The sequence below is a fragment of the Lathamus discolor genome, chromosome Z (genome assembly GCF_037157495.1).
Source record: "Lathamus discolor isolate bLatDis1 chromosome Z, bLatDis1.hap1, whole genome shotgun sequence".
NCBI classification, from domain to species: domain Eukaryota; kingdom Metazoa; phylum Chordata; class Aves; order Psittaciformes; family Psittacidae; genus Lathamus; species Lathamus discolor.
The window spans coordinates 81714509-81738895 of NC_088909.1; the positions used below are offsets into that span (position 1 = coordinate 81714509).

Sequence of the window (24387 nt, forward strand, 5' to 3'; positions counted from 1 at the left end):
TTATAAAGAGCTTCAGATTCTGCTGGGTGAAGGTGTTACATGGAGAGATGTCACAGCCCCAGAAGAGAAAAGAAGGGATAATGAAATGGAACATGACAGTAGTGCAATTTACTTGAAAAGCCTGCACACACAGCAAGTTGCTCAGAAGTCACATTTCCTAGCCCTTTATGAGTAGCTTTTCACAGGGGTACTGCAGAATGAGCTGTGTGATCTCTGAACAGATCTTCACAAAACTGGTGACAGATTCTCACAGAATCACAGATTTTATGATCTCATGTGACATGCGATGCTTCACAATGTCTGCTCCTGACATTCATCCCTGCTGCACACTCCTACCTTGGAGGAAGTGACAATCAATCCATTTGAAATCAGCCCACTTACAAAATACACTAGTGCCCTTGCATGATTTTCATAGCATCAAACAAACAAAAAGGCAGGAAAAAGCCCCACAAAAACCCCACACCTAGACACATGCTTAACCGTGCACTTACACTTCAAACATTGAAATCTACTCGTAAGCCTTTCACGTGGATACTTTACAGGGGATTATTTTACCCCTGTGCAATGGGAAGCTTCCCTGTCTTACCCTCAAAATGTGGTGAATGTTGTTTCCAAGGTATCAGGGGTTGAGATTAGCAGTTAGGCAATTTCTAGCTCTCACGTGATGGCACCACCATTCTTCAGTTATCACAGTACTGTACCTTTCACGTATACAGCACCGGTACCATGATAACCGAAAAAGGACAGTTCACAGTCTTATTATTTGATGCCATTGTCAGATAAACGATCCTCCCTCCATCTAATTAAAGGAAAACTGCTCAGTCTCTATGAATAACTGTGATCTAGTCACTTGTCAGTCTGATAGAATACATGATCTTTTTAATACTAGATACCCTTCCCCTAATCTGTGTGCTGAGGCTAGCAATGTAAGAAATTTAGTCTTTTTCTATCCTCTGAACAACTACTGCCTGCAGACAAAGCTTTTAATAAAAATTGAGACTGAAGCACAAGATAGAAGTCCATTGCCTGACTGGGCTAAAGCTTTGGGGTTGCACAAAACTCCATGAATTGAACTCTTCAGCCACTTCCTATGGACAACCACAGCTTCAGTGTTCAGCTAGCCATTTGAAACATGCCGTTTAATGCCACAGCTACACAGAGATCACTGAGAAAATGTGACAGTATATGCTAGGCAACAAAAAGCCAACTGATATACACGTACAATCTAAGACGAAGAACCAACAATAAAACCCATTTCTGCAATTCTCAGAACCAGGAATAATACAGAATAGTAAGGGAATCATCTTCTGATGCATAGAAATAAATACTAGGTAACTTACACCACCTGTCTCATTTGAAGACTGGAAGCTGTTCTACTTGTAGCCACAGGCTAAGTCTTACATATAAAAAAAAGAAAGTTGTGCAAAATTAGTGAATTAAACAAGACTGAGTAATTAAACAGAATAAAACAACTTACGTGTATGGAGACAGAGGTCCCAACAGGACTTTGGAAACATCTCGTTGTCCAAGGGTCATGAGGAGCAGAGCAAGGCTCTGATTTGTTGAATCTACACAGCCTCCCTGCAAACCAGAATGTTTTAATAATTAATCTCTGTACAAACCAGAAATTGGGATGGGAGGAGAGTAATGAAGGAGAAAGATATACTTAAAAGGCTATATTACCGCCCCAAATTTTCAAGGGCCAAAAAGATAAAAATCTAGGTTTTGCAACAATGGCAAATTAATTTCATATGTCAGGCTGGGAAAGAAACAGAACTAAAACAGAACCAAAATAAAAAGGTCCTCTTAAAGATCTCTCCCATCTATCCCAGCCTGTTCTCTTCTAACATCATAGAATGTAAGCACTGAAGAATTTCTTTGCAGTAAATTGAAAACAGGTATTAGTTTAGTTACAGCTCATGTGAATGTGACGATACCATGAAATGCAGAACTTTCATACCTATGAAGTTACATTTGGACAAATAGATCAGTGCTTGCAAGGTGCAAACCAGCAAATTAAAAGTTGTTTCACACATATCCACCTAAGCCCTTGCTGCTATCTTCTGTGGTTTTACATTGGTAAAACATTTTCCCCGTCATGTTTAAACTCTCTTGTACATATTTGACTGTAGTAAGTCATACATGCATGGTAAATTATTTTGTATTTGGAAGGTGTTAATTATGATGCATATGTTAATTAGAACTGGAAGGTCTTCTTTGTTTACAAGACTTGAATGTAAATTAAACAGGACACTTTCAGTCAAAACTGCATTAGAGAGAATTTAACAATTATTACTATGCAAACACATTGAAAATAAAGAAAATATCCAACATAACATTATTTTGGATGTCCTCAGACTGAGTCACAGCCGCACAAAATCTGTGAACAGTTCCCCACTGGATCAGGCCTAATGCTAAGCCTTCTGAATGGGTTCTCTGGAGAGAGCAAAACTAGAAATTCATCCTTTTAAAACTAAATTCTCTACTGAGGTAAGGTGGTGTCGTGGTTTAAACCCAACCACAAACCTCGTTCACTCACTCCCCCCGCTTCTTGCCCTCCCCCTGCTCCTGGAGGGACGGAGAGGAGAATCGAAAAGAATGCAACTCCCATGGGTTGAGAAAAGAACAGTTTAGTAACTAAGGTATAACACAAATCACTACTGCTACCACCAATAATAATAATGAGAAAGGAAATAACAAGGGAAGAGAATACAACACCTCAGCACCAGCCAACAGATAACTCGCCCCACTCCCCCCAGCCGAGCACCAACCGATACCTCATCCAACCCTGCAGTCCCAGCCCTTCTGGGGTAACTCTCGGTTACATCCTGGGCATGATGTGCTGTGGTATGGAATACCGCTTTGGCTAGTTTGGGTCGGGTGTCCTATCTCTGCTTCCTCCCGGCCTCCCCTCCTCCCTGGCAGAGCATGAGGCTCAGAAAGTCCTTGGCCAGACCAAACACTCGAGCAGCAACTGAAAACATCGGCGTTATCAGCACTATTCCCAGGCCAAAAGATCAAAACACAGCACTGCACTAGGTACTAAGAAGGAGAAAAATGACTGCTGCTGCTCAACCCAGGACAGGTGGCAATTTCCTTTGTGGACAAGGAGTAACCTGCTGTAATTTTAAGAAACAACACCACCTAAAGAGTTGAGAGGGGCAAAATAAATTTTGGGCTATGTAGCTTAAGAAAAAACAATGATGCAACACCCAGAGCACATTTACTCAGTGAGAGGGCAGACAGGAGGACCCTTCCAAGGAGAGTTACTGAAAATTTAATTTTTAAGATGGCCTTACTTCAGGGTGACAAGTCTCAACTCTGGTCTTCTAAAAAAGAAACCGCAAAAACCCACCCCATACCAAACCAAACCTACAACTCTCTGTACTTCCTGCAACAAATGATACATCATATTATATGCACTGTCATGACCCAACACCTAGCAACATGCTTTTACAGCAGCCTTGCCCTTTTAGCTGTGTGAGCCTGCCATACCAAAGTGAAAATCTTGCACTCAACGTAATGTCCTCTATGGGACTGATTCAAGACTGGTGCTTTGTCTTAAATGGACAGAGTACCTGCAGAATTTGTTGGTGCAATCTAGAGCCACAGCTCTCATCAGCTGTATTTGCCAATCCAAAACATGCACAAGAAGCATATGAGAGTTTGGTAAGGATTCCTGGCAAAAAACTCTGTACTTGCAGTTTGGTTAATAACTCAAAATGCATTTTATAACTCAGATGAAAACTTGACATTTTCTAATCTTGTATTTTTCTAAAGTTGAAAACATAGAACATCTATTTTTATGACCAAATTTCTAGAAAAGGTTGTTGTGGTTTAAACCGATCCACACAGCTCGTCCACTCACTTCCCCACCCCTGTTTTTTTCCTCCCTCTTTCTTTCCTCCCCCCCCCCCCACTCCCAGAGAGATGGGGAAGAGATTCAAGAGAATGTGACTCCCACGGGTTGAGATAAGAACAGCCCAGTAACTGAGGTATAACACAAATCACTACTGCTACCACCAATGATAATAATGGTAAGAGAAAATAACAAGAGAAGAGAATACAATACCACTGCCGAACGAGTTCGACCCCCCCGCCCCCGAAGAGAGCCCGTGTCCTTCCGGGTAACTCCCAGTTACCTCCCCAGGGCATGACGTGCTGTGGTATGGAATACCTCTTTGGCTAGTTTGGGTCAGGTGTCCTGTCTCTGCTTCCTCCCAGCCTCCCCTCATCCCTGGCAGAGCATGAGGCTCACAAAGTCCTTAGTCAGGGTAAACACTACTTAGCAACAACTAAAAACATCGGTGTTATCAGCTCTGTTCCCGGGCTGAAAGTCAAAACACAGCGCTGCACCAGCTACTAAGACAGAGAAAAACTCACTGTTACTGCTGAACCCAGGATAAAGGTTCAGACAGCATGGAGACAATCATGTCCTAAACAATATAGCAAAACATGATACATCCGAGCTACTTACATAAGCTCTCTTGCTGCAGTGAATCAATAATCCCCACTATTGTGCATCAGGAATGTGCTGTTATGCCCATTCCCACATAGGCAGTTGCCAGACAGGGAAATTAAGTGATCTGCTTGTAATCTAACGATCCTGAACAGTAACTCATGACAAATGAGGGACATGCTGCTCTCAAGAAGACAAACTTTTTTCTTTCAATCCACCTGCCACTTGTGCAAGAGTGCAAAAATCAAAAACAACCCTCCCAGGAAAAATGAAATGGACAAAGTAAGAGCTAAACTGCTGACATTTGTTCCAAAATAGCTGGCATTCACTACCAACACAAGATGCACCTTCCAAGCCACATTAATTCACTTCATGGCAGTTCCTTCACTATTGTGTCTGTGGACAAAGCCACATCCAGCTGCATGTGACAATAAGAGACACTGATCACTTAAAATCCTGTCTGCTTTGAAACACTGTTATAGAAATACCGCAGCTGACAAATACCATAACTCTAGGGATTGGACAACAGTGTTTCAATAAGGATTCTTCTGAGCTTGACACTAGCTTCGATTTAGTCTTGCTTTATATTATGGCATACACACATTTTCCTCCCTTTCCTATGCAGTACATACTTGCATGCCTTTTTTTTCTTTTGTTGTTGTTTTTTTTTTTTTTTTTTTAATTCCAGAAGAATGGAACAGAACCTTGTCACACTGAAGTAAGGCCATCTTGAAAATTAAGCCTTTGGCGAAACGCTTTACTCATTTTAGCTTTAGTTCAATAAAACTTGTGCCCCTCCAAGCCCCCATAACAGCATGACCTTTCTTCATTAAACGACTCAGCCTTAAATACGTATTGCACTCTCTCCTATTTTTCATGATCATAAGCAACATAAACATTCAATCCTTTTCCAGTTCTTCCAGGCCTTTCCATTCTGCGAATCACCTTCTACATAAAGCTTCCATAACCAGTGCCTTTCAAAGACAAGAAGAAAATACTTATTGGCCTTCTACAATTAAGCTAAAATAAGAACTGCATGTGGGTTTGTAAAGGCAATGCTTTTGAGTCAGCCACTCAATGTCCCCTCTTTCAGGGGCATTTTAATTAGCACCGTACTGCTTAGTATTACTGAATTGACTCTGATATCTTTCCATTAATAAAGGTAAATAAAAAACCTCCACTGATTCCAAGAATCAGATCACTTCTTTCACTTCTTTTTGAAAGCTTAGCAAAAAAGGGACCACTTAGCATTTAACATATCAAGACTCACATCCTTAAGATTTCCTAGGTGGTAAAGTTCACATAATAGCAAGCATTAAGCAAGCACTTTAAGAGGTGTCCCTGTGCCCCTTTAAACAGAAATGAACTCCAACAGCTTTGTGGGTGGCCAACACAGCTAAAGCTTTTCTACAGATAATTAGCTGCAATGGTCCCAGGATGTCCTTTTCTGGTCAACACTCCCTGGCTCCTTTGCCCTCTGCCAAAGGAGCCAGGCAGAGACACAAGAAAAGACACAGATGGAGAAATAATCTCAAAGCAACAATCTAAACACAGAGCAAAAAATTCTGCCTTGAGTCCTGTCCAGTGAGCAGCTGGTGTAGAGAGTGTGACTTAAAGACTGCCTGTTCAGGGCAACTTATTCTTCCTCTATGCACAGCTTTCCCAATTCTTTTTTGTTTCAGTAAACATTTTATCTAAGCAACAAAACATAAAAAAAAAAAAAAAAGTATTTTCAAATTAAATAAACATTGCATGCTTTGCAACATGTTTTACATCCTCTCTTGGGTCAACACTAGATCAAACTGACCTAAACTCAGAAAAACAAACAAAGGGAGAGAGAGATGATGAGAAAGCTCATCTTTCCAAATTCCTCACTAGCTAGTGCTATGTGAGCATGTGCATCATACATAAATTCAAGTGTGCATTCTAGAAAATACAGAATAAACCCCACCATATTGCCTATGACAGACAGAGTGGGAAGTTCATGAACAGTGAGTAAGGATTGAGCACTCCAGCAGATAAGCAGCACAACAGCCAAAAATGCGAACAAATGGACTTTTTCACCATGAGCTGCTGCCGTGTAGGACCACAAGCAGTCCATATGCTGCTCAGCACTTGTCAATCACTCTTGGACTGACATGTTCCACACATAAAAAACCCTTCCAGAACCACCCTCAGTACCATAGCAGGCCACAGCTAACAACCCCACTCACTCAGAATCTCGTCTTCAAAGATACTGAAACCTCATGGCCCATCACTATATCATCCAAAGACTTGCCTGACTGTGCTTCCTTCTCAAATGCTCTTTTCCTGTTGTCCCAAGATCCTCAGTATCCTGGTGCTTTGCAGAATTTGACTAATCACATTCAAATGGCTGCAGTGCACTAAAGGAGAAAATTTACCTAGTTCAGGTCTTTCCAGCCCTCTCAATTTTGGAAGTCCTCTGACTCTGAAGAAAGTACAGTATCTACAGACAAATTCCCGCATTATTTTCTATCTGTCAAGTGCCAGATGGTTTCCAAAGGAAAAGAAATACCTATTGCTCCTGATGAAATGATGTGGAAATTGGATTTTTGATGCCTCCAAACACCTGACTACCCAAACATGTTTTCCAAGAGATTTCCAAGGGGTCTGGACTGTACCCAGGAAGAACATTTGTGGTGCTTCTACGAGAGAAGAACCCTGGGCTACAATAGGTAAGTCCTCAAGCAAGATGGTGCACTGAATAAAGACCAAATGTTCCACAAAGACTGGAACAAATGGGCAAGTTGGTAATTCAGACTGATGAAAGGTTTGCAGCAGAGAAAGGAAAAGATAACACGGGCAGAGATGAACAACCTACTATTGGCGTGAACCCAATATATGAAGTTAAGGGGTATTTTTATAATTTACTACATCACCAAATACACAAACTCACTAGTGGCTTTTTTAATACTTGGCAAAGCCTTATCAGGTTATTCCAGTTCAGAGCAATTACTTTTTATTTAAACAGTGAGTACAATTTCTAGATGACTTCCTCCTAAAGGCCAAATGCATTTTGTCAATACTAACAGCTACTTATTTTAACCATTGTGGAGATATGTAACAAAAGCAGGCTATTAAGTCAGGAACTCACCATGATGCTAATTGACAAATCATTTGTAAAACTGGAAGTTGCTCCTCCAGTACAACTCTCACCACAAATGAAAAGAAAAACAGAATAATAAACCAAACAAACAAATTATACCCCAGAATGTGTACTGTGATGAACTTAAAGATTCCCATGCAAACACTGAACTAGCTCCCTTCCAGTAAACCATTCAGCTGATGCCTCATACGACCAACACATCTCAGCACATTTGGCTTTGCCATCATCACCATAAAGCAGCCAGCACTGAGGCTCGCTGCTTCCCTCTCCCCTTCTTCCTCACATATCCTCCAACTATTCCATTTTAGTTTATTCCACTACTAGTTTAAGAACACTGACTATTACCCCTGCTACTTTTTAACGAAAAATAACCCAACCAAAAACCCAGCCCATGTGTGGCTAACTGAATTTTATTGCTGATAAAAAGCAATGAAAGAAAAATTCGCCACTACCATGATTCATAGCAACATCTCCTGGCCATAGGAAATAATACGGCCTACCAAAGCATTGCAGCATTAACAAACCATTCAAAATCACTCCTTATTTGGATGAAGATGACACTGGCAGGATCAGATTTCTCTGTTTGGATTTGAATGCATCTGAGGATGCTCCCAAACCACCTCCTCCTTTACCAGTATGTCATCGCCATCTTCCACTACAGCTATACACACAAAACATATTGGCCACTTACCCTGTAGATCTCCTCAAGCAGCAGTTTAGCACAGTTCTGGCCCAGTTCCTCAGGAAGCACAGCTGCTCCCTGCCCCTGAGGGTTTGAGGCTAACTCAGCACTGAGAACACTGCCATTGATGGTTTCTGCTACAAGGCACAGGCCAAAACCTGGTGATCTGAAAGAAAAGGAAAAAGTACTTTTAAGGACCAAAAACAAACCAAAAAAAAAAAAAAAGGAGGAAAATAAAAATCAAGTAAGAAGCCAACTATTTCCAGTCAACTTTCTCCTTGAGTCACAAACAACTCCTCTCAGAGGAGAATACTGTAATACTGTGAAACTGGACTTTCTGACAAATTTCCTGTTCTATACATTCAATTCACCTTGGGAAGAACACAGCAAACATTAATGACAGTATTTAAAAGTCTAACCCTGTGCCATTTGCCCCGAATCCACTATGCTGGTTATTCCTGGCACAAACAACAACAAAAGAATAAACCATCCCAACCTCAGAAATACCCTCTTCTAATAAAAAAAGAAAAAATAAAATAAAATAAGATACTGGTCTTCCACATTTATTTAATTCATGTTCGATGTACATTTCAAAGGTATCTGGAGTTCCTCCTCTGCAACATTCAAAAAGCAAAAGTTTCTTAAGGGACCAAGCTCTTTCCCTGGAAGCTTCAATATCTAGCAGGCATTTATACAGCAGCAAGAAGGAGAATTAAAAAAAAAAAAAAAGTTTGATCCACATTCCTTGTATTTCAAATAACTTATTTTCACTTTCAGTTCAATACTATCCAAATCATTACATACATGTAAGAATTCTGAACATAGGATTTAATGAAAGAAACAAAACCCCCTATTTTCCTTAAAGCTTAGGATCCTCCAAATGCTATTGTGAGAGTTAAGACAAACTTTTGCTACAGGAAAAATCAGAGAGAGCTGAGTACAGCTTGCTGAGAAGTCAAAAGGTTGTAAGAAAGGAAAAGAAGTCACATGATCCTCTAATTTATAGTCTCTGGAAGAGCACCAATAGCTAGCCATTCAAAATATAGCTAACTTAACTTCACTCAACATACAGGATTTCCAAGTTTTGGTTTCCTGCTGTCTCCACTACCCAAACTTTTTAATTAAAATAGTCCCACTGATCCAAAACTTTTAGGAATATCATCAACATCAACAACACACATAACCAAACCACTACTAGACACAAATTCCCCCAGTGCCAGAAAAACAACAGTTCCTCCAGAGGCATATTGGTAGGGTGGGAACAAAAGAAATAATGGGTGGGAAGCACTGATACAACTGCCTGCAGTTGCTGAGCAATACAGAAGCTACGTTAAAGATGTTTCTCTTCTCCTTTCCTTCCTCTGAAAGAAATCTGGAGAGCAAGACACGAACAACATCAAAGGTGGGGGGCTTTTTTTTGATAAGTATCCTTTAATAACTAACTATACCCCTGGCAGATTTTGTTAGTGCCTGGGAGCATGTGGCACTTTTCCTAAATAAGAATGAAAATCTCCTCGTGCCTCATATATGTTCAGATAGTATTAGGAAGCACCTGCACAGATGAACTTTTTCTGCAAATGCTTAAAACAGAACTGGGAAGTTTTGTGGGGTTTTTTAGAGATACATTATAGGTAGCAGAAGATGCTCAAATAATGTATCTCCTGAGGCTTTTGGCACCATGAAAGGGATGTAGTTGGAAGCTTCACATTCTGAAATCAGGGCTTGGTGCGGTCGGCGCAGATGGGCTGAACGAGTCTTTGCTGGTCTTACTCATCACCAGAGGCAGCATTAGAAACAACAAGGCATATTGCTTTCCTTCCTTGTCTTGCTCTAAGACTCACACACAAGCACTGGGAACCAGGTAATAAAAAAGGCTTTGCCAAAGTGGCATGGTGTTAGCATCAGGTACACTGCAATCGCACTGGTGCCATACTTATGCTGAATGTCACAGTACAACACCATCAGAAAGCCACATGCACCAGCAAGGTAGAGAGGGATTCAGTTCCTCTTCCCATGCTATTATTTATTCCTCTGCATGGGTATGCAGGTAGTAAATGTAATTCTGCTGCCATAATTAATTTGACTTTTTCACTTTACAGACCCCAAAACCACATAGCTCCCAAAAGAGTTTTGTTATTCTGATGACCATTAACAGTCTAAAACCACAAGACTTACTAACTTGGGATATTAAATATGATGAAGGGCTGGAAAAGAGGAAAAATACTTAAAAGTGAGTAAACAAGTTTCAGATTTGTAAACTTGCAAACCTAACAAGTTTCTTTAAGGTATTATTTCTAAAAGCAGAAACAGTGACATAAAATGTGCATACTTGGATTTGAGCATACAGACAGAAGGCAAACAAACTAGTTAAGCAGAACTCCTTCAACCTCAACAAAAAGTGACAAGAGGACATCAAGCTGACAGACATCAGTAGAGTTGTCTGAATCACATTCATCACTTCTGTGTTCTGATGGCAAACAAAATATGTTTAAGTAAATTTATGTCTCAAATTTCCAGTCCTCACTGGTGGAAGGACACTCCTTCAGCTATTTATGTAAGGGTAAAGCAGAAGACAAATTAAACAGCTCGAACACTTTTAGAACAGTTTGGTCCCATTTCCATTAGGATATGTACAGTCAAGCTTTAATGCTGGTTTTCACAACACACCTCTGATCTTAATCTCATTTCAAAGCAACAGGTTTAGAACTGAAGAGAGCTCAAGTCACCTTTAGTGTCAGTAATGATGTCATATTACATTCCTTGTTTAAGAAAACACACAACTTCTATTCCTGTACCATGAGTAAAACAGAAGTATCTACTGAATCACTCAAATTTCTTCCCTGTGAGGAATTTTGAAATGAATTCAAATCTATTTCAGGTCAGCAAGATAGAAGACCATAGTCTAAAACCCAATAAAAGTACATATCAGAATACCCTAGCAGATGAACCAACACAGAATTACGTTTCTGTTCCCTGTGAATACTGGCTACTTACTTTCCAGAGCTGATCCCTTTCATGTGATCCGTGTAGATATAAATGTCGGGAAGGAATTTATTCAGGATGCTCCTTGCAGATTCCACTATTCTGTTTGCCATCTGTGGTGACACTCTGACAGAGTATCTGCATTTTCAAGCTAAGGAATTCATTGTGGTCACACAAGAAATTTAAACCAGAGACTGACAAAAGTGGCCAAGAGGTCCTAATGCATTCTATCAGCAACTGTGGAATGCATCCATTCCTAAGTACTGGTCCATCTTCTGTGCTTAGGAGAAGCACACATGAATAAGTACTTTCTATAGTCTTTCACTGATATACCTTGAAATAAGGTACACAGAACACGTGCAGAACAGTTTATTATGAGTAGTAAACATCTATTCTTGAAATGCCCTTCAATAATTTAGAACTGCTGTTTTGTCAACCTGTGCTTTCTTATGATGGAAAAGATCCTGTGTCCTCTCCTCCACATATATTATTTAAAAGATGGTGATGGGAGAAGTTTCTCTGAATTAGAAGTAGAAAGACAGGACTTCTTGCTGCTATCAGGGACAAATGGGGTAGATGAAATTCAGTATTTTAAGAACAGAAAAAAGTAATTTAAAATAAAGCTAAAAACATCCTTCTTCTAACTATGTTGCAGTGCTGTGAGGCTATCAAGTTCAGTGGTGCTCTAGTCACTCAGCATCTGAAGGTAATGGTTCCAGGAAAGAAGAAATTACCACCTTCCTGTTCACCTCAACCCACATCTGCTCAGTATGTGGAGATGAACTGCCTTTGTGCCCTTTCACTTGGGTGCTGCTTCAGTGATATTCCCAACAGATCTTCAGACAAAGCACGCTGTGCTCCATGTTCCATCTCAACTAAAGTGCAAACTCATGCTCTGCACATTTAACCACCCACCTGCACATATAAGCACACAGCAGTGGAGAGTGACACACTCTCAAACCTACCAGCAAGCAGAAGGAATTTTCTGTTCTACAGATTTCTATTACATTTTCCTGTGGAACAGGTAAACAAAAAAGATTTAAGACCTTAAGGGCAAAATAATACATTCTTAAGGGCAAAATAAACATAAATAATCAGAAAACTGAACGTTCTGCACAGTTGGTACATTCAGTATTTCAGATGACTGTAAAAGGCTGCTGCAACACAAACTCCCCAGCTGTGAAGAAGATCTGCTCAGCTGAATCATGAGCAAACAAAAATGTGCCTAGGAAAGACCTAAGCACTTATCCTACCAGATGTTTTGTTTTCTACTGGTTTCAGGATGACACAATAGCCAAACTAAAATGAGACTGCTTCTCACCAGGCTTGAAAGCAAATCATTAACCCTAAGAAAAAGCTCAGGAAAATCTAAAAGAAAGCATAAACTGTAGTTCACACACATCAGTCAAATCCAGCGATACTGGCCCAGAATGATCCTGTGTTGCTTTGTATTAACATAGAGTCATAGAATGGTGGGAAAGGACCTTAAGATCACCTAGTTCCAATGCCCCTGCCATGGACAGGGACACCTCACAGTAGACCATGTCACCCAAGACTCCGTTCAACCTCACCTTGAACACTGGCAGGGATGGAGCATTTATCACTTCCTTGGGCAACCTGTTCCAATGCCTCACCACCCTCGCAGTGAAGAAATTCTCCCTTGTATCTAACCTAAACTTCCCCATAAACTTTAGTGCCTTGATGGCACTAAAGCCATGATCATTGCTTCTCCCTTCACACAGAAGCTGAAGATAATACTTACTACAGAGGTAGACAAAGGCATAAGGAAATTACTTTCTTCATGGAAAGACCATGACAACCACCACCAAAATCATGAGGAGCTGCCTCCTTTTTATTCTACAGCACATATACCCAGTAAAATTGCCAAATGCATTCAAATGCTGCAGTTGGACACAAAGGTCAAAGTGTCCTGTTCTCACACACAGTTATGGTTGTATGCCATAAAGTAAAAAGAACAGGCTGCAAGTCTGCACCTCTGGCAGGAAACCTACCCCCATTCCTGCTTGCCTTTTGAGTCATCACAGCAGATTCACGAAGGATACCATATAAAAACCACAAGAGAAAAAAACCACCAAACCCAAAATATTAACTAGATGTGCAGTTCTGTTTGCAAAAGTGAATGCATCACAACAATATTTTGTGCCCTTATCTTTGTGAAGTAGAACCTCTTCCATTTCCAGATCTAATGGTACTACCTACTGAAAGTGAAGTGCTAACAAGCTTTTCATAACACAAAAAGCTCAGTTCACATGTGTGCAGTGAGGTATGAACTGAACTAAGATTTAAGCTCCCATCTAACATTCTGCAAGACTCATTAATAGTCAAGGTGTTCAATGCATAAGAAAACTACGGCATTTACACAAAAGAATCCTATTTTGCTGCTATGTAATGGAAAGTATTTTAACTTTTTCCTGCTATTGAAAAGATCCGAAATAGTGCTGTTCAGTTTCAAATATATTTGTCTACTGATGCTTTTTGAACAGCAGCATTCTGAACACAGCAGTTATGGGACACCCAAAATCTAGTTGTGTGATCAATCATTCTGTGCAGTGTCACCCTGTTATTTGGATACATGCTCAGCAACATGGGTGTATTTCTGTGACTTCAAGTTGCGAGACTTATGTTTTTGAGGAAAAATCATTTAAAAGAAGAAAAGCAAGTAAACAAAAAAGGATACGCAGTTCCTCTGATGCGCTTGATTTTGCCTGGGTCTGTAAACTGAATAGGCTGCAAAACCCTTCTCACTGGGCAAGCAAACACTATTTCTCCACCCCCTTTGGGAGGCATTCCTCTCCGGTTGATCTAGGAATAACAGAGGAAAAAAAAAAAATATAAGTAAAAACAGGTTAATAAAGAGCACAAAGAACGTATTTACATACTAAAAAATTACAGCTTTTATTTCACATATAATAAAACGTTACCAGTAGGAGTATTAGATGAACACAGGCAAGTAAAAGATACCCTAAAGGCAGAAATGGAATTTGCACCAAACCTGTAAGCAAAAATTGGTTTTTTCCTCTTCTCTCTAGTACAGTAGGGCATGACTTCTCAATGGAAAACAAAAACAACCAAATAAAACCCCAGCATCTTTACCAGGAAGGCAACCTTGGTTTAAGACTGGTCTTTTAATAGAAAATCTGTACCTCACCACTTAGGTGAGCAGTTGATGTCATCTACCTGGACTTGTGCAAAGCGTTTGACACTGTCCCATACAATATCCTTGTCTCTAAATTGGACAGATATCAATTTGATGGATGGACCACTTGGTGGATAAAGAACTGGCTGGATGGCTGCACACAAAGAATTGTGGTCAATGGCTCAATGTCCAGCTGGAGACCAGTAACGAGTGGTGTCCCTCCGGGATTGGTGTTGGGACCGGTCTTGTTCAACATCTTCATCGCTGACATGGACAGTGGGATTGAGTGCGCCCTCAGCAAGTTTGCCGATGAGACCAAGCTGTCTCGTTTGGTTGATACGCTGGAGGGAAAGGATGCCATCCAGAGGGACCCTGACACGCTTGTGAGGTGGGCTGATGACAACCTTATGAAGTTCAACCATGCCAAGTGCAAGGTCCTGCACCTGGGTTGGAGCAATCCCAGGCATAGCTACAGATTGGGCAAAGAAGAGATTCAGAGCGGCCCTGCAGAGAAGGACTTGGGGGTGCTGGTCGATGAGAAAATGAACATGAGCCAGCTGCAGTGTGCGCTCACAGCCCAGAAAGCCAGCCATATCCTGGGCTGCATCAATAGGAGCGTGACCAGCAGGTCGAAGGAGGTGATCCTGCCCCTCTACTCTGCTCTTGCAAGACCTCACCTGCAGTATTGTGTGCAGTTCTGGTGTCCTCAACATAAAAAGGACATGGAACTGCTGGAACAAGTCCAGAGGAGGGCCATGAGGATGATCAGGGGACTGAAGCACCTCCTGTATGAAGATAGGCTGAGGAAGTTGGGGCTGTTCAGCCTGGAGACCTCATAGCAGCCTTCCAGTATCTGAAGGGGGCCTACGGGGATGCTGGGGAGGGACTCTTCATCAGGGACTGTAGTGACAGGACAAGGGGTAGTAGGTTAAAACTTAAACAGGGGAAGTTTAGATTGGATATAAGGAGGAAGTTCTTTCCTGTTAGGGTGGTGAAGCACTGAAACAGGTTGCCCAGGGAGGTTGTGAGTGCTCCATCCCTGGCGCTGTTCAAGGCCAGGCTGGACAAACCCTTGGGTGAGATGGATTAGTGTGAGGTGTCCCTGCCCATGGCAGGGGGGTTTGAACTGGATGATCTTGAGGTCCTTTCCAATCCTAACTATTCTATGATTCTTTGAAGACGATAGTTTACAAGTGTTTGATGCTTAATATATATATGGGGGACAAGAATGAACTCATTCCCACAGACAGGCCTGGCTAGACCAACTCTGTCCCATTGCCCCAGCCAGTGTCCACAGGGATGGGGATGGGGCATGAGTCTGGGGTGGGGTCTGGGTTAGGGGGCTTATGGCCAGGCAGTGCTGTGAGGATCTGGAGACTGACCCTGCTGCAGGGTCACTGGAGCAGGGGCTGATGATCCCAGAGTGGTAACATGGAGTCCTGGGCCATGAGGAGGGTTGAGGGAGGCACCTGGGGTGGGGGCTCAGCAGAGACTATTAAAGCAAAGACTAGTAGTGCAGATAGAGCCTTCACACTTCACACAAAGTTAAGAACACACATGAGTGTTCTTAACTTTGAAAGTTTATAGTTTCTTTCTCCAACCTAAACCAAAACAAAATAAATATATTCTACATTCAGATTTGGCTTATGAAGAACCAAGGAAGTCTCAGATCTCTGCAGGCTGAGAAACAAAGGCAGTGCTTTCTCCTTACCCCTTCTACCCATAGTCTTTGTGTCTCTTCTGCCATATCACCAATCACTGTGTGGGTGGTATGCCTTCTAAAATACGACAAGAACTAGAAGCAACTTTAGAAATGTGTGTAACCTCAACTAGGGACAGATACCAGCAGCAAGCATATGGCTCTGTGAAGCAGTGCAAAACTATCCTTTTGACATGTGCTAGAAAAGAAAGGAATAAATTGTCTTACCTTGATTTCCAGACTTTTACCATCAATTCCAAACTTCTTCAGTAGGGGTAGAGCTGTTGCCTTAAGAACATCAACCTATATGACACAGAAATAAGAAAGCAGACTCTTTATTGAAAGTAATTTAAAAATCACTGCATTACAAGTTGCCTAACAAAGACAAGACTTCTCCATACTGGTATTTTATGGGAAGACATGAGAATGAAGCACAGAGCGCTTTGGCTACTCTGAGACTACCACAGTTTCCCATTACCCAAAAAGCTGCTAGAACAAGATACTGGTAGATGGAATTTCCTATTCTGGATTTGTTCTCCAGCCTGATTGTTACTTCTATTACGGTTCACCTAAAACAGCTGATTTGTTTCCCTGAACATACTTGTTGAAAAGAATTATAGTCTTCTGTCATTGCTAAAATATTCTTACAGCTAAATAAATGATTGCAAAAAACTCTGCATTTCTGAGCAGGCCCTTGACTTAGACAGAAAAATGTCATCCTTCTGTCAAGAACTTTTTGTCTGTTTATGAGAAACAGAAGCTTCCAGTTAACTTCTCTTGAAATACTTAGAAGAATCTGAAGTGGGTGACACATCCATGTACACCCTTTGATCCAAATGCTCACCAGATCCAGGTCTAAGCAATATTTTCCTTGCAATTGCTCCTCTTAATTGCTGGGTTAAGACAACACTGACAGCCATCATCTTCTCTCTGCTGAAACTTCAGTAGTATTGCCAAAAGTGACAAAAATGATTTAGCAGTGCAACAGCGTAGGGAGTTACTGAAGGCAAGCAGCTTGGGAGAGACAGGACCAGGACAGCATGACCCAAGAGAAACAGATTTGGGTGAAGGAAGACAGCAGCTGTGGAGGCAGGAAGAAAGCCTTAGACTTCTTCCCATGCCTTCAGCCAGAACCACAATTTGAGTTTCACTCTCTCTTTGCAAGCCACTGACACAGTGGCTCATACTTTACCTACAAAGCTGTGAAAAACCTGTTAAAAATACCTGAATAGCTACAAGCACATGCTGCAGTTCTCATTTGTGAAACCCTGCTGGCCAACACACTTCCTTTCTTACAGAGAGGCATTTGGCAGTATTTTTAATGATAGTGTCAATATTCATATATCTTCATAAAACCCCCTCTATATCAATTATTAATTCTTTATGTATTTTATTCTTTTTACAACCAGGCTATCTTACTTTGGCCTCTCAGCAGTATTCATTAATCTTACAAATTAAGACTTTTAGAGCAAAAACCTTTACTAAAATGCATGTGCACACAGACAGACACACTTGAGTACCACTGGCACAAGTTCCAACAAGCTGATCTGGTTCACATTAAACTTACATAATATTCCTCCCTCTTTCTTATGAAACAAAATACACCAATAAAAAAGAAAAAAAAAGCTTCAGTGTGTCAGCTAGGAACTGCCTTGCCCTCCTTCATTTCTGCTTTTCCAATTCTTTGGACTGAAGTCTGTATCTCTGGAGAAGTCATGTTGCATTAGCATTAGGAAGCTAGATCAATCTTGAGTCTGCTTTATCTGTCTCCAAAAATTTCAAGACTTGTCCTAGTTTTTAGGCCTCAGATAAATTCCAGGTATGATACTTATGAAGTAACAGACAGACACACAATAAGAGACTGTCTCTCCTCCAAATCTGCGGCCTAAATAGAAAAGTATTTAAGAAGTGGAGATGACTGTTCTGCATAGTAGATGAGTGGAAGGTCAGGCAGGAGAAGGTAAGTACTTCACTGGAAGACACAAGGCAATAGCAGAACTGAGACCTAAACCCGTATTTCCTACATTCAGCCATAAAACCATCGTTCGGCTCCCCTTGAAGGGCAGTTACTCTATTTCCAGAGTGGACTACACAACACCAAGTTGTACCAAATCAAATGCACCAAACCACCAAAGGCCTCACTACAAATACCAGCCACTTGCTAAGTCCCATAGACGCTGCTTGTTTACAAACTACTATACAAACATTTCTCCTTCCAAAGATATCTACAATGAATTAAAAAAAAAAAAAAAAAAAAGCCAGCATGAAAACAATTTCAGATGAAAGACCCATGGAATAGCTGCATAAAAACTTCAACATTCGCAAACTCAAACATTAAGAACAATTACTGTAAAGCCAGGTTACTGCAGCACTATGTATCTGTCAGGATTGTGTGCAGTTCTGGTGTCCTCAGCATAAAAAGGACATGGAACTGCTGGAACAAGTCCAGAGGAGGGCCACGAGGGTGATCAGGGGACTGGAGCACCTCCCGTACGAAGACAGGCTGGGGAAGTTGGGGCTGTTCAGGCTGGAGAAGAGAAGGCTGTGTGGGGACCTAATAGCAGTCCTTCAGTATCTGAAGGGGGCCTATAGGTATGCTGGGGAGGGACTCTTCGTCAGGGACTGTAGTGACAGGACAAGGGGTAACGGGTTAAAACTTAAACAGGGGAAGTTTAGATTGGATATAAGGAGGAAATTCTTTCCTGTTAGGGTGGTGAGGCACTGGAATCGGTTGCCCAGGGAGGTTGTTAGTACTCCATCCCTGGCAGTGTTCAAGACCAGGTTGGATGAAGCCTTGTGTGGGATGGTTTAGTGTGAGGGGTCCCTGCCCATGGCAGGGGGGTTGGAACTAGATGATCTTGAGGTCCTTTCCAACCCTAACTATTCTATGATTCTATGTAGAGAAGGAAAGTTAACTAAGAGCTATCATTTGCACGCCACCTCCACTGCCTCCAGAAAGGCACTTAACAAAGACACCTGCACATACATTCTACACGGAGAAACTGGAAACTGCCGCAACTCTATACTCCAGTCCCACATGGCTGGTCTCACAAACTCTGCATGGTCAGGTATCATCAGCAGCCACACAGAAAAACATAATGCAGACATAGGCTGCCAGTGAACAGTTCAGGCAGGTACTCAAAAGTCACGTCTCCTACTGGCAAGTGTGAGTCAAAGCAGCATCCCTCTCACTCATTTAGGATGTATCACTCACACACTGCTATCACCAAGGTCCCACCTGAGCAAGTGCACATTGCCTTTTATTTCAGTGGCCACAGTACTCTTCCAAAATTGTGCCAGCTGCCAGACCTTTCCACTGCACCCCACCGGAGGGCTATAAACACATATAAAGAAATGCTAACAGAAACACATACTCTATTTATACTGTAGTAACTCAGCCTGAGCTGTACCTCACTGAATTGAGCTGAACTCTTCCCTTCCACAAGCCAATCTTCAGAAACACCCTTCCTTTCACCTTGACCGCTTTCACTCTCCCCACACCAGGAAATCTGCCATGTTCCCTTTGCCCTGGTAAGGGGTCTCTGTCGAGAGCAACCTCAAACCGACAACACAGCAATCCCATCCAACAGGTATCTTTGAGGCTGTGTAAAAGCTGATTGGATTTCAGAAAGCCCAGCTGAGGTCAGCCTATGTGCTCGCTGCTACAATGAGGGAAAGATCCCACTTCTCTGGCTGCACATATATTCCTCCACATATAAATACCTCCTTGAGAAGATACGGGCTTACAGCTCTTTACCTTTTTGCCAGTTAGTTGAGCTGGCTTAGGGAAGGCTCTGAAAAGTGTGCAGATACTGGAGTATGCAGGACTATGCATATTGTGCATTTCAGCAGATGGCTGAAATCAGATATGGAGGGAGGATGGGCAGGACTGCCTTCTCCTTTCAAGCACAAACACCTTCTCCCTACTAAAAAACAAAAGCTCAAATCAATTTAAAACCAAGTTACTATTTACTTAAGCGTAAAAACCAACTATGGTAGCACCTAAACTTGTGGTTTTTGTTTCAGCAACCTGCAGAGCTATATGCTATACAAAACACCTGGTAGAACTCCTTAAAGTAGTTTTCTGATGTGCATCAAGTTTAGTGTTTACTCAGGCAATAAACAGACATAAACAAGGTTTAAACCCATTCTAAGAATTGGTATTTAGTTATGGACACTTAAAATGTTACCACACATGAGAGTCACAATAATGACAGCTGTGCTTCTACAGCACAATGAAGTTAAGATACAACTCCTTAGCGTAGAATCATAGAACGTTTAGGGTTGGAAAGGAGCTTAAGATCATCTAGTTCCAACCCACCTGCCATAGGCAGGGATGCCTCACACTAAACTGTGTGTCCTGGGTTTAGCAGTAGCAGTCAGCTGGCTTTGAACATCGCCAGGGATGAAGCATTTACCACTTCTCTGGCCAACCTGTCCCAGTGCCTCACCACTCTCACAGTAAAGAACTTCTTCCTTGTATCTAACATAAATCTCCCCTGTTCCAGTTTAAACCCATTACCCCTTGTCCTGTCATTACAGTCCCTGATGAAGAGTCTCTCTCTGATATCCTTGTAGGCCCCCTTCAGATACTGGAAGGCTGCTGTGAGGTCTCCACGCAGCCTTCTCCAGGCTGAACAGCCCCGACTTTCTCAGCCCATCCTCATAAAAGAGGTGCTCCAGCCCCTCGATCATCCTCATGGCCCTCCTCTGGACTTGCTCCAACAGCTCCATGTCCTTCTTATGTTAAGAACACCAGAATTCAAGTGCAGTCTCACGAGAGCAGAGCAGAGGGGCAGAATCACCTCCTTTGACCTGCTGGTCATGCATGCACATCTGCATTTTATTTACATCTAGTGTCAACCCATCTATGTCTGAGCTTTGGCCGGTCAAGCCCCCTTCAAGTAAAAACTAACTGACTCAAATTCTTGCACTCACTTCAGATAAAACTGTTTAAACTCTATGGGGCCATGTGGGTAACTGGCATAATGAAGATGAGTTGCTTTGATGGGTGTCCAAACTTACTTGCAACCAGTACCAAAACTGGACTGCTCTTGGTATGCAAATTCTTCAATAAGTCCTCCAATGTGATTAAAAATATGCAGTCAACCAAAACAGATATATTTGATTCTTACTACTTAACATTTAAGTACTTTTCATTATGGTGGCTGAAAAGTTAAGAAAGCATGATTTCCATTTTGGTTTTTATACCCCTTTTCCCTTTTTTCTTTCTGGAAATGCTCTGTATAACTCACTTCAATCATCCTTTGGCCCACATGGGTCTCACAGAACCACAGGTGAGAAAATGAGTTTTTTAAATGAAAAGAGCAGACAACTGAAAAGCTGTAAATACCAGCAGGACTCAGAGGCTCATTAAATATCTGCAATTACACCTCACAGTAATTGTATTCATTTAGACTGGTTATATTTTCAAATGACAATGTGTCCAGAGAAAAGACAGCCTCCAAAAACCATTCAAAAGGTAAACAGCAATGCTGTTCTCCAAAAGGTTTTTTCGGGGGGGAAGTATAACCACTAACCATTAGTTCAGTGTTTTAATCCCATCTTAACCATAGCTCATTTTTTAACAATACTATTAAAACAAAGGACTGTAAATCAGCAGTAACAGAACTCAAGGCAATTTCAAAGTAATTTGATCTACCACACCTTCTAGGATCTTTCTAAAGAATCAAAGTGACTACATATTTTTGCTACTGTAATTTCATACTTGTCATGTGATATCTCTTTCTAACAGAAAGAAGGCTTCACAGCAGCATGGTATAACCGTGTCCAGCATCCAACAGAAGTGAAAGATTCCTGCCTTGTCACACTCAAATCTTAAAGACTATTTCCTCTTTTTACAGTAAATAAACATATGGGGTAGGAAAAACAACCCATCTAATTTCTAACAGAACAGGAAAAGCAAACGAGTGGCATGGCCTCACACTGCATTTAAAGGGAGCTTCTAGGGGAGAATACAGAAGAGTATAGAACTAGAAGTCAAAAGGTGGATTACAAACTGCAGTGTGGAGGTGATGCAGAAAGGGAACAATTTAGCAGATGCTTGTTTGATTCAAAGGGTTTGCTGGCAGATGCACTGGAGAGTTCTGTATACGAGGGATGATAAAAATGCATCATATTTTAGACATTTCTTCCTAATATATTTTTTAAAGGAACAAATCCTCCTCTGTTACTTAAATTTTATTACATACCGAAGGATCTACTTGGTCATTTGTTACTCCCCTCAGGACAATCTTCAGTGGATGCTTCATGAAAGGTGCCAAGCAGAGCAGGCTTTCCAAATAGTAGCCAATACCACGAGTGGGGCTGCAGTCATGTTCCAACGAGCCGCCATACAGAAGACCAGGCTGATAATACAGGGTAGTACCTGGGGAAGGCACCAGGTGAGCAAAACAAATGAGAGCACTATCAGAATGCTTGCCATCACTACAGCATAAAGACAATTTGCAATGATGTATACAAGCAAATTGCAAACAGAAGAATTTATGACAGATGGTAGCACTTCCAGCAGGCTATTTCTGCCTGCAGTTAATAAACAGACCAATGTGTGTCTGTCTGTCTCACATACCATGTCTTTTTTCCCTCTTCTCCCCAAAACTCAAGGGTCTCTTAGCCATTTCCAAAATGCTGATACAAGCAGGTATTATTCCCCACAGCAGCTAAATATTCACCAGACCATCAAGGCATCATGGTCTCAGCATATCTGGTGGTAGTTCATCTGCTTTACTGACCAACCACAATCCTCAAAATCCTTACAAAAAAAAAAAAAAAAAAACCACAAAAAAAAAACAAACAAAAAACCAAAACCACAAAGAAACAAACAAAAAAAAAACAACACCCCAAACCCAATCAACTAACCAACCAACCCACTAACCCAGAAAAGGACAAGACCAGATCAGATTTTTATGTGGGACGCTTCTCACTCAAACCGACCCCTTTTCTGAGCATGCCTAGGCAAACAGTCTTGCTTCAAAGTTTACCTTTGCAGCACTCAAATGTTGCCTTCTACAGAAATCTATTCTGGTTCAGAGAGACCATCCCCCACTACAAAATCCTGCATACCAAATAAAATACTAATTTTTGTTCTTAGTCAATACAGTTTTCTTAACTCTGCATTTTGGTGGAGCGCTGGTCTTCCTGGATGCAACCAATCACTAAACAACTTCTCAGCTTGGTTATTTCTGATCTTCTCAGTTAGTGATATCTGAACACCTACCTCTGTCAAGCTGAAACTTTGATTTCACTGCAGGAACTGCTAAAAGGCCAGAAGACCAGAACAGCGAAAGATTACACATCTCACCTGTCTGGTTTATTTCAATCCGAGAACCATTGGTCACTTTGTCAATCAGGCGAATAAAACTGGCTTCAAAATCTAAGGAGCAGAACAAAGACAGAATTTTTAAGTGCCGTAAATTCATTCCTGGTGTGAAATATGAACTCACTCCTCTAAACAAGATAACAAGGTTTTATTGAGGGACAAAGTCAATAAAGCAAAAGCAACAGTGCTGGGCACATCACCATAGCCAGAGGCGCAAGTGATTAGTATTTGTTACAGGTTTATATACTTTCACTATTACATTAGTTACATACATATTCATAATTCCTGCATATAGGCGGGGAATATTACAACTAGCTCCAAGAACTTGTTATCGTAAGTCTCCTCCTCTTGGCGTCTGTGCACTGCTCTGCAGTGATTTTGGGCAGGGGTCTTGAGGATGAGGTAAGCAGTCTTCCTCTTGTGAGTAGGGGTCTTCAAGATGAAGTAAGCAGTCTTCCTCACAGTATACTTTTCACCTTTGGCGCAGCTGGACACCCCAGTAATCACACAGCTAGCTGAAACCAGCTATATCTATAATTCTTTTGATAACTAGCAAAGATTTAAAACAGTGTGACCTTCCTGCAAAATTTATTGCAGGATGGGCAGACAAGGAGTATCCCAAGCTAGCAGATGTTTGGGAGGCTCTGTCTCTAAACTAACTGATAAGTAGAAGGATGGTGTGAAATAACTCATTCATGTTTAGTGGGGGCCACTAAATCCTGTTATCTCACCACAGACTTACAACACAAACACTGTTCTTTAAAACTAAAGATACTTTAGAAGACTAGTGTGAAACATAACTCATGTTTAGTGGGGCCACTACATTCCACAGACTTGCAACATAAACATTATTCTCTTTCTACAACTTGTTAAGCTAAAAAGTCCTTTAACTCTGTGTTCTCCAGGCACTAGCTTTTCTTATATCAAGCCCCCCCCCCTTCT

General features: G+C 41.4%; 1 protein-coding gene across 1 annotated transcript in view; it reads right to left on the bottom strand.

Annotated features, from left to right (window-relative positions):
* Positions 1-24387, bottom strand: part of RCL1 (RNA terminal phosphate cyclase like 1) — a 29989-nt gene that overhangs the window by 3663 nt on the left and 1939 nt on the right. The window contains exons 2-8 of the mRNA XM_065663172.1: positions 23428-23499; positions 22319-22494; positions 16335-16409; positions 13949-14073; positions 11263-11388; positions 8278-8434; positions 1478-1581 (exon numbers count right to left, since the gene is read on the bottom strand). Coding sequence (XP_065519244.1) covers positions 1478-1581; positions 8278-8434; positions 11263-11388; positions 13949-14073; positions 16335-16409; positions 22319-22494; positions 23428-23499 — 835 coding nt within the window. The remainder of the gene's footprint in view (positions 1-1477; positions 1582-8277; positions 8435-11262; positions 11389-13948; positions 14074-16334; positions 16410-22318; positions 22495-23427; positions 23500-24387) is intronic.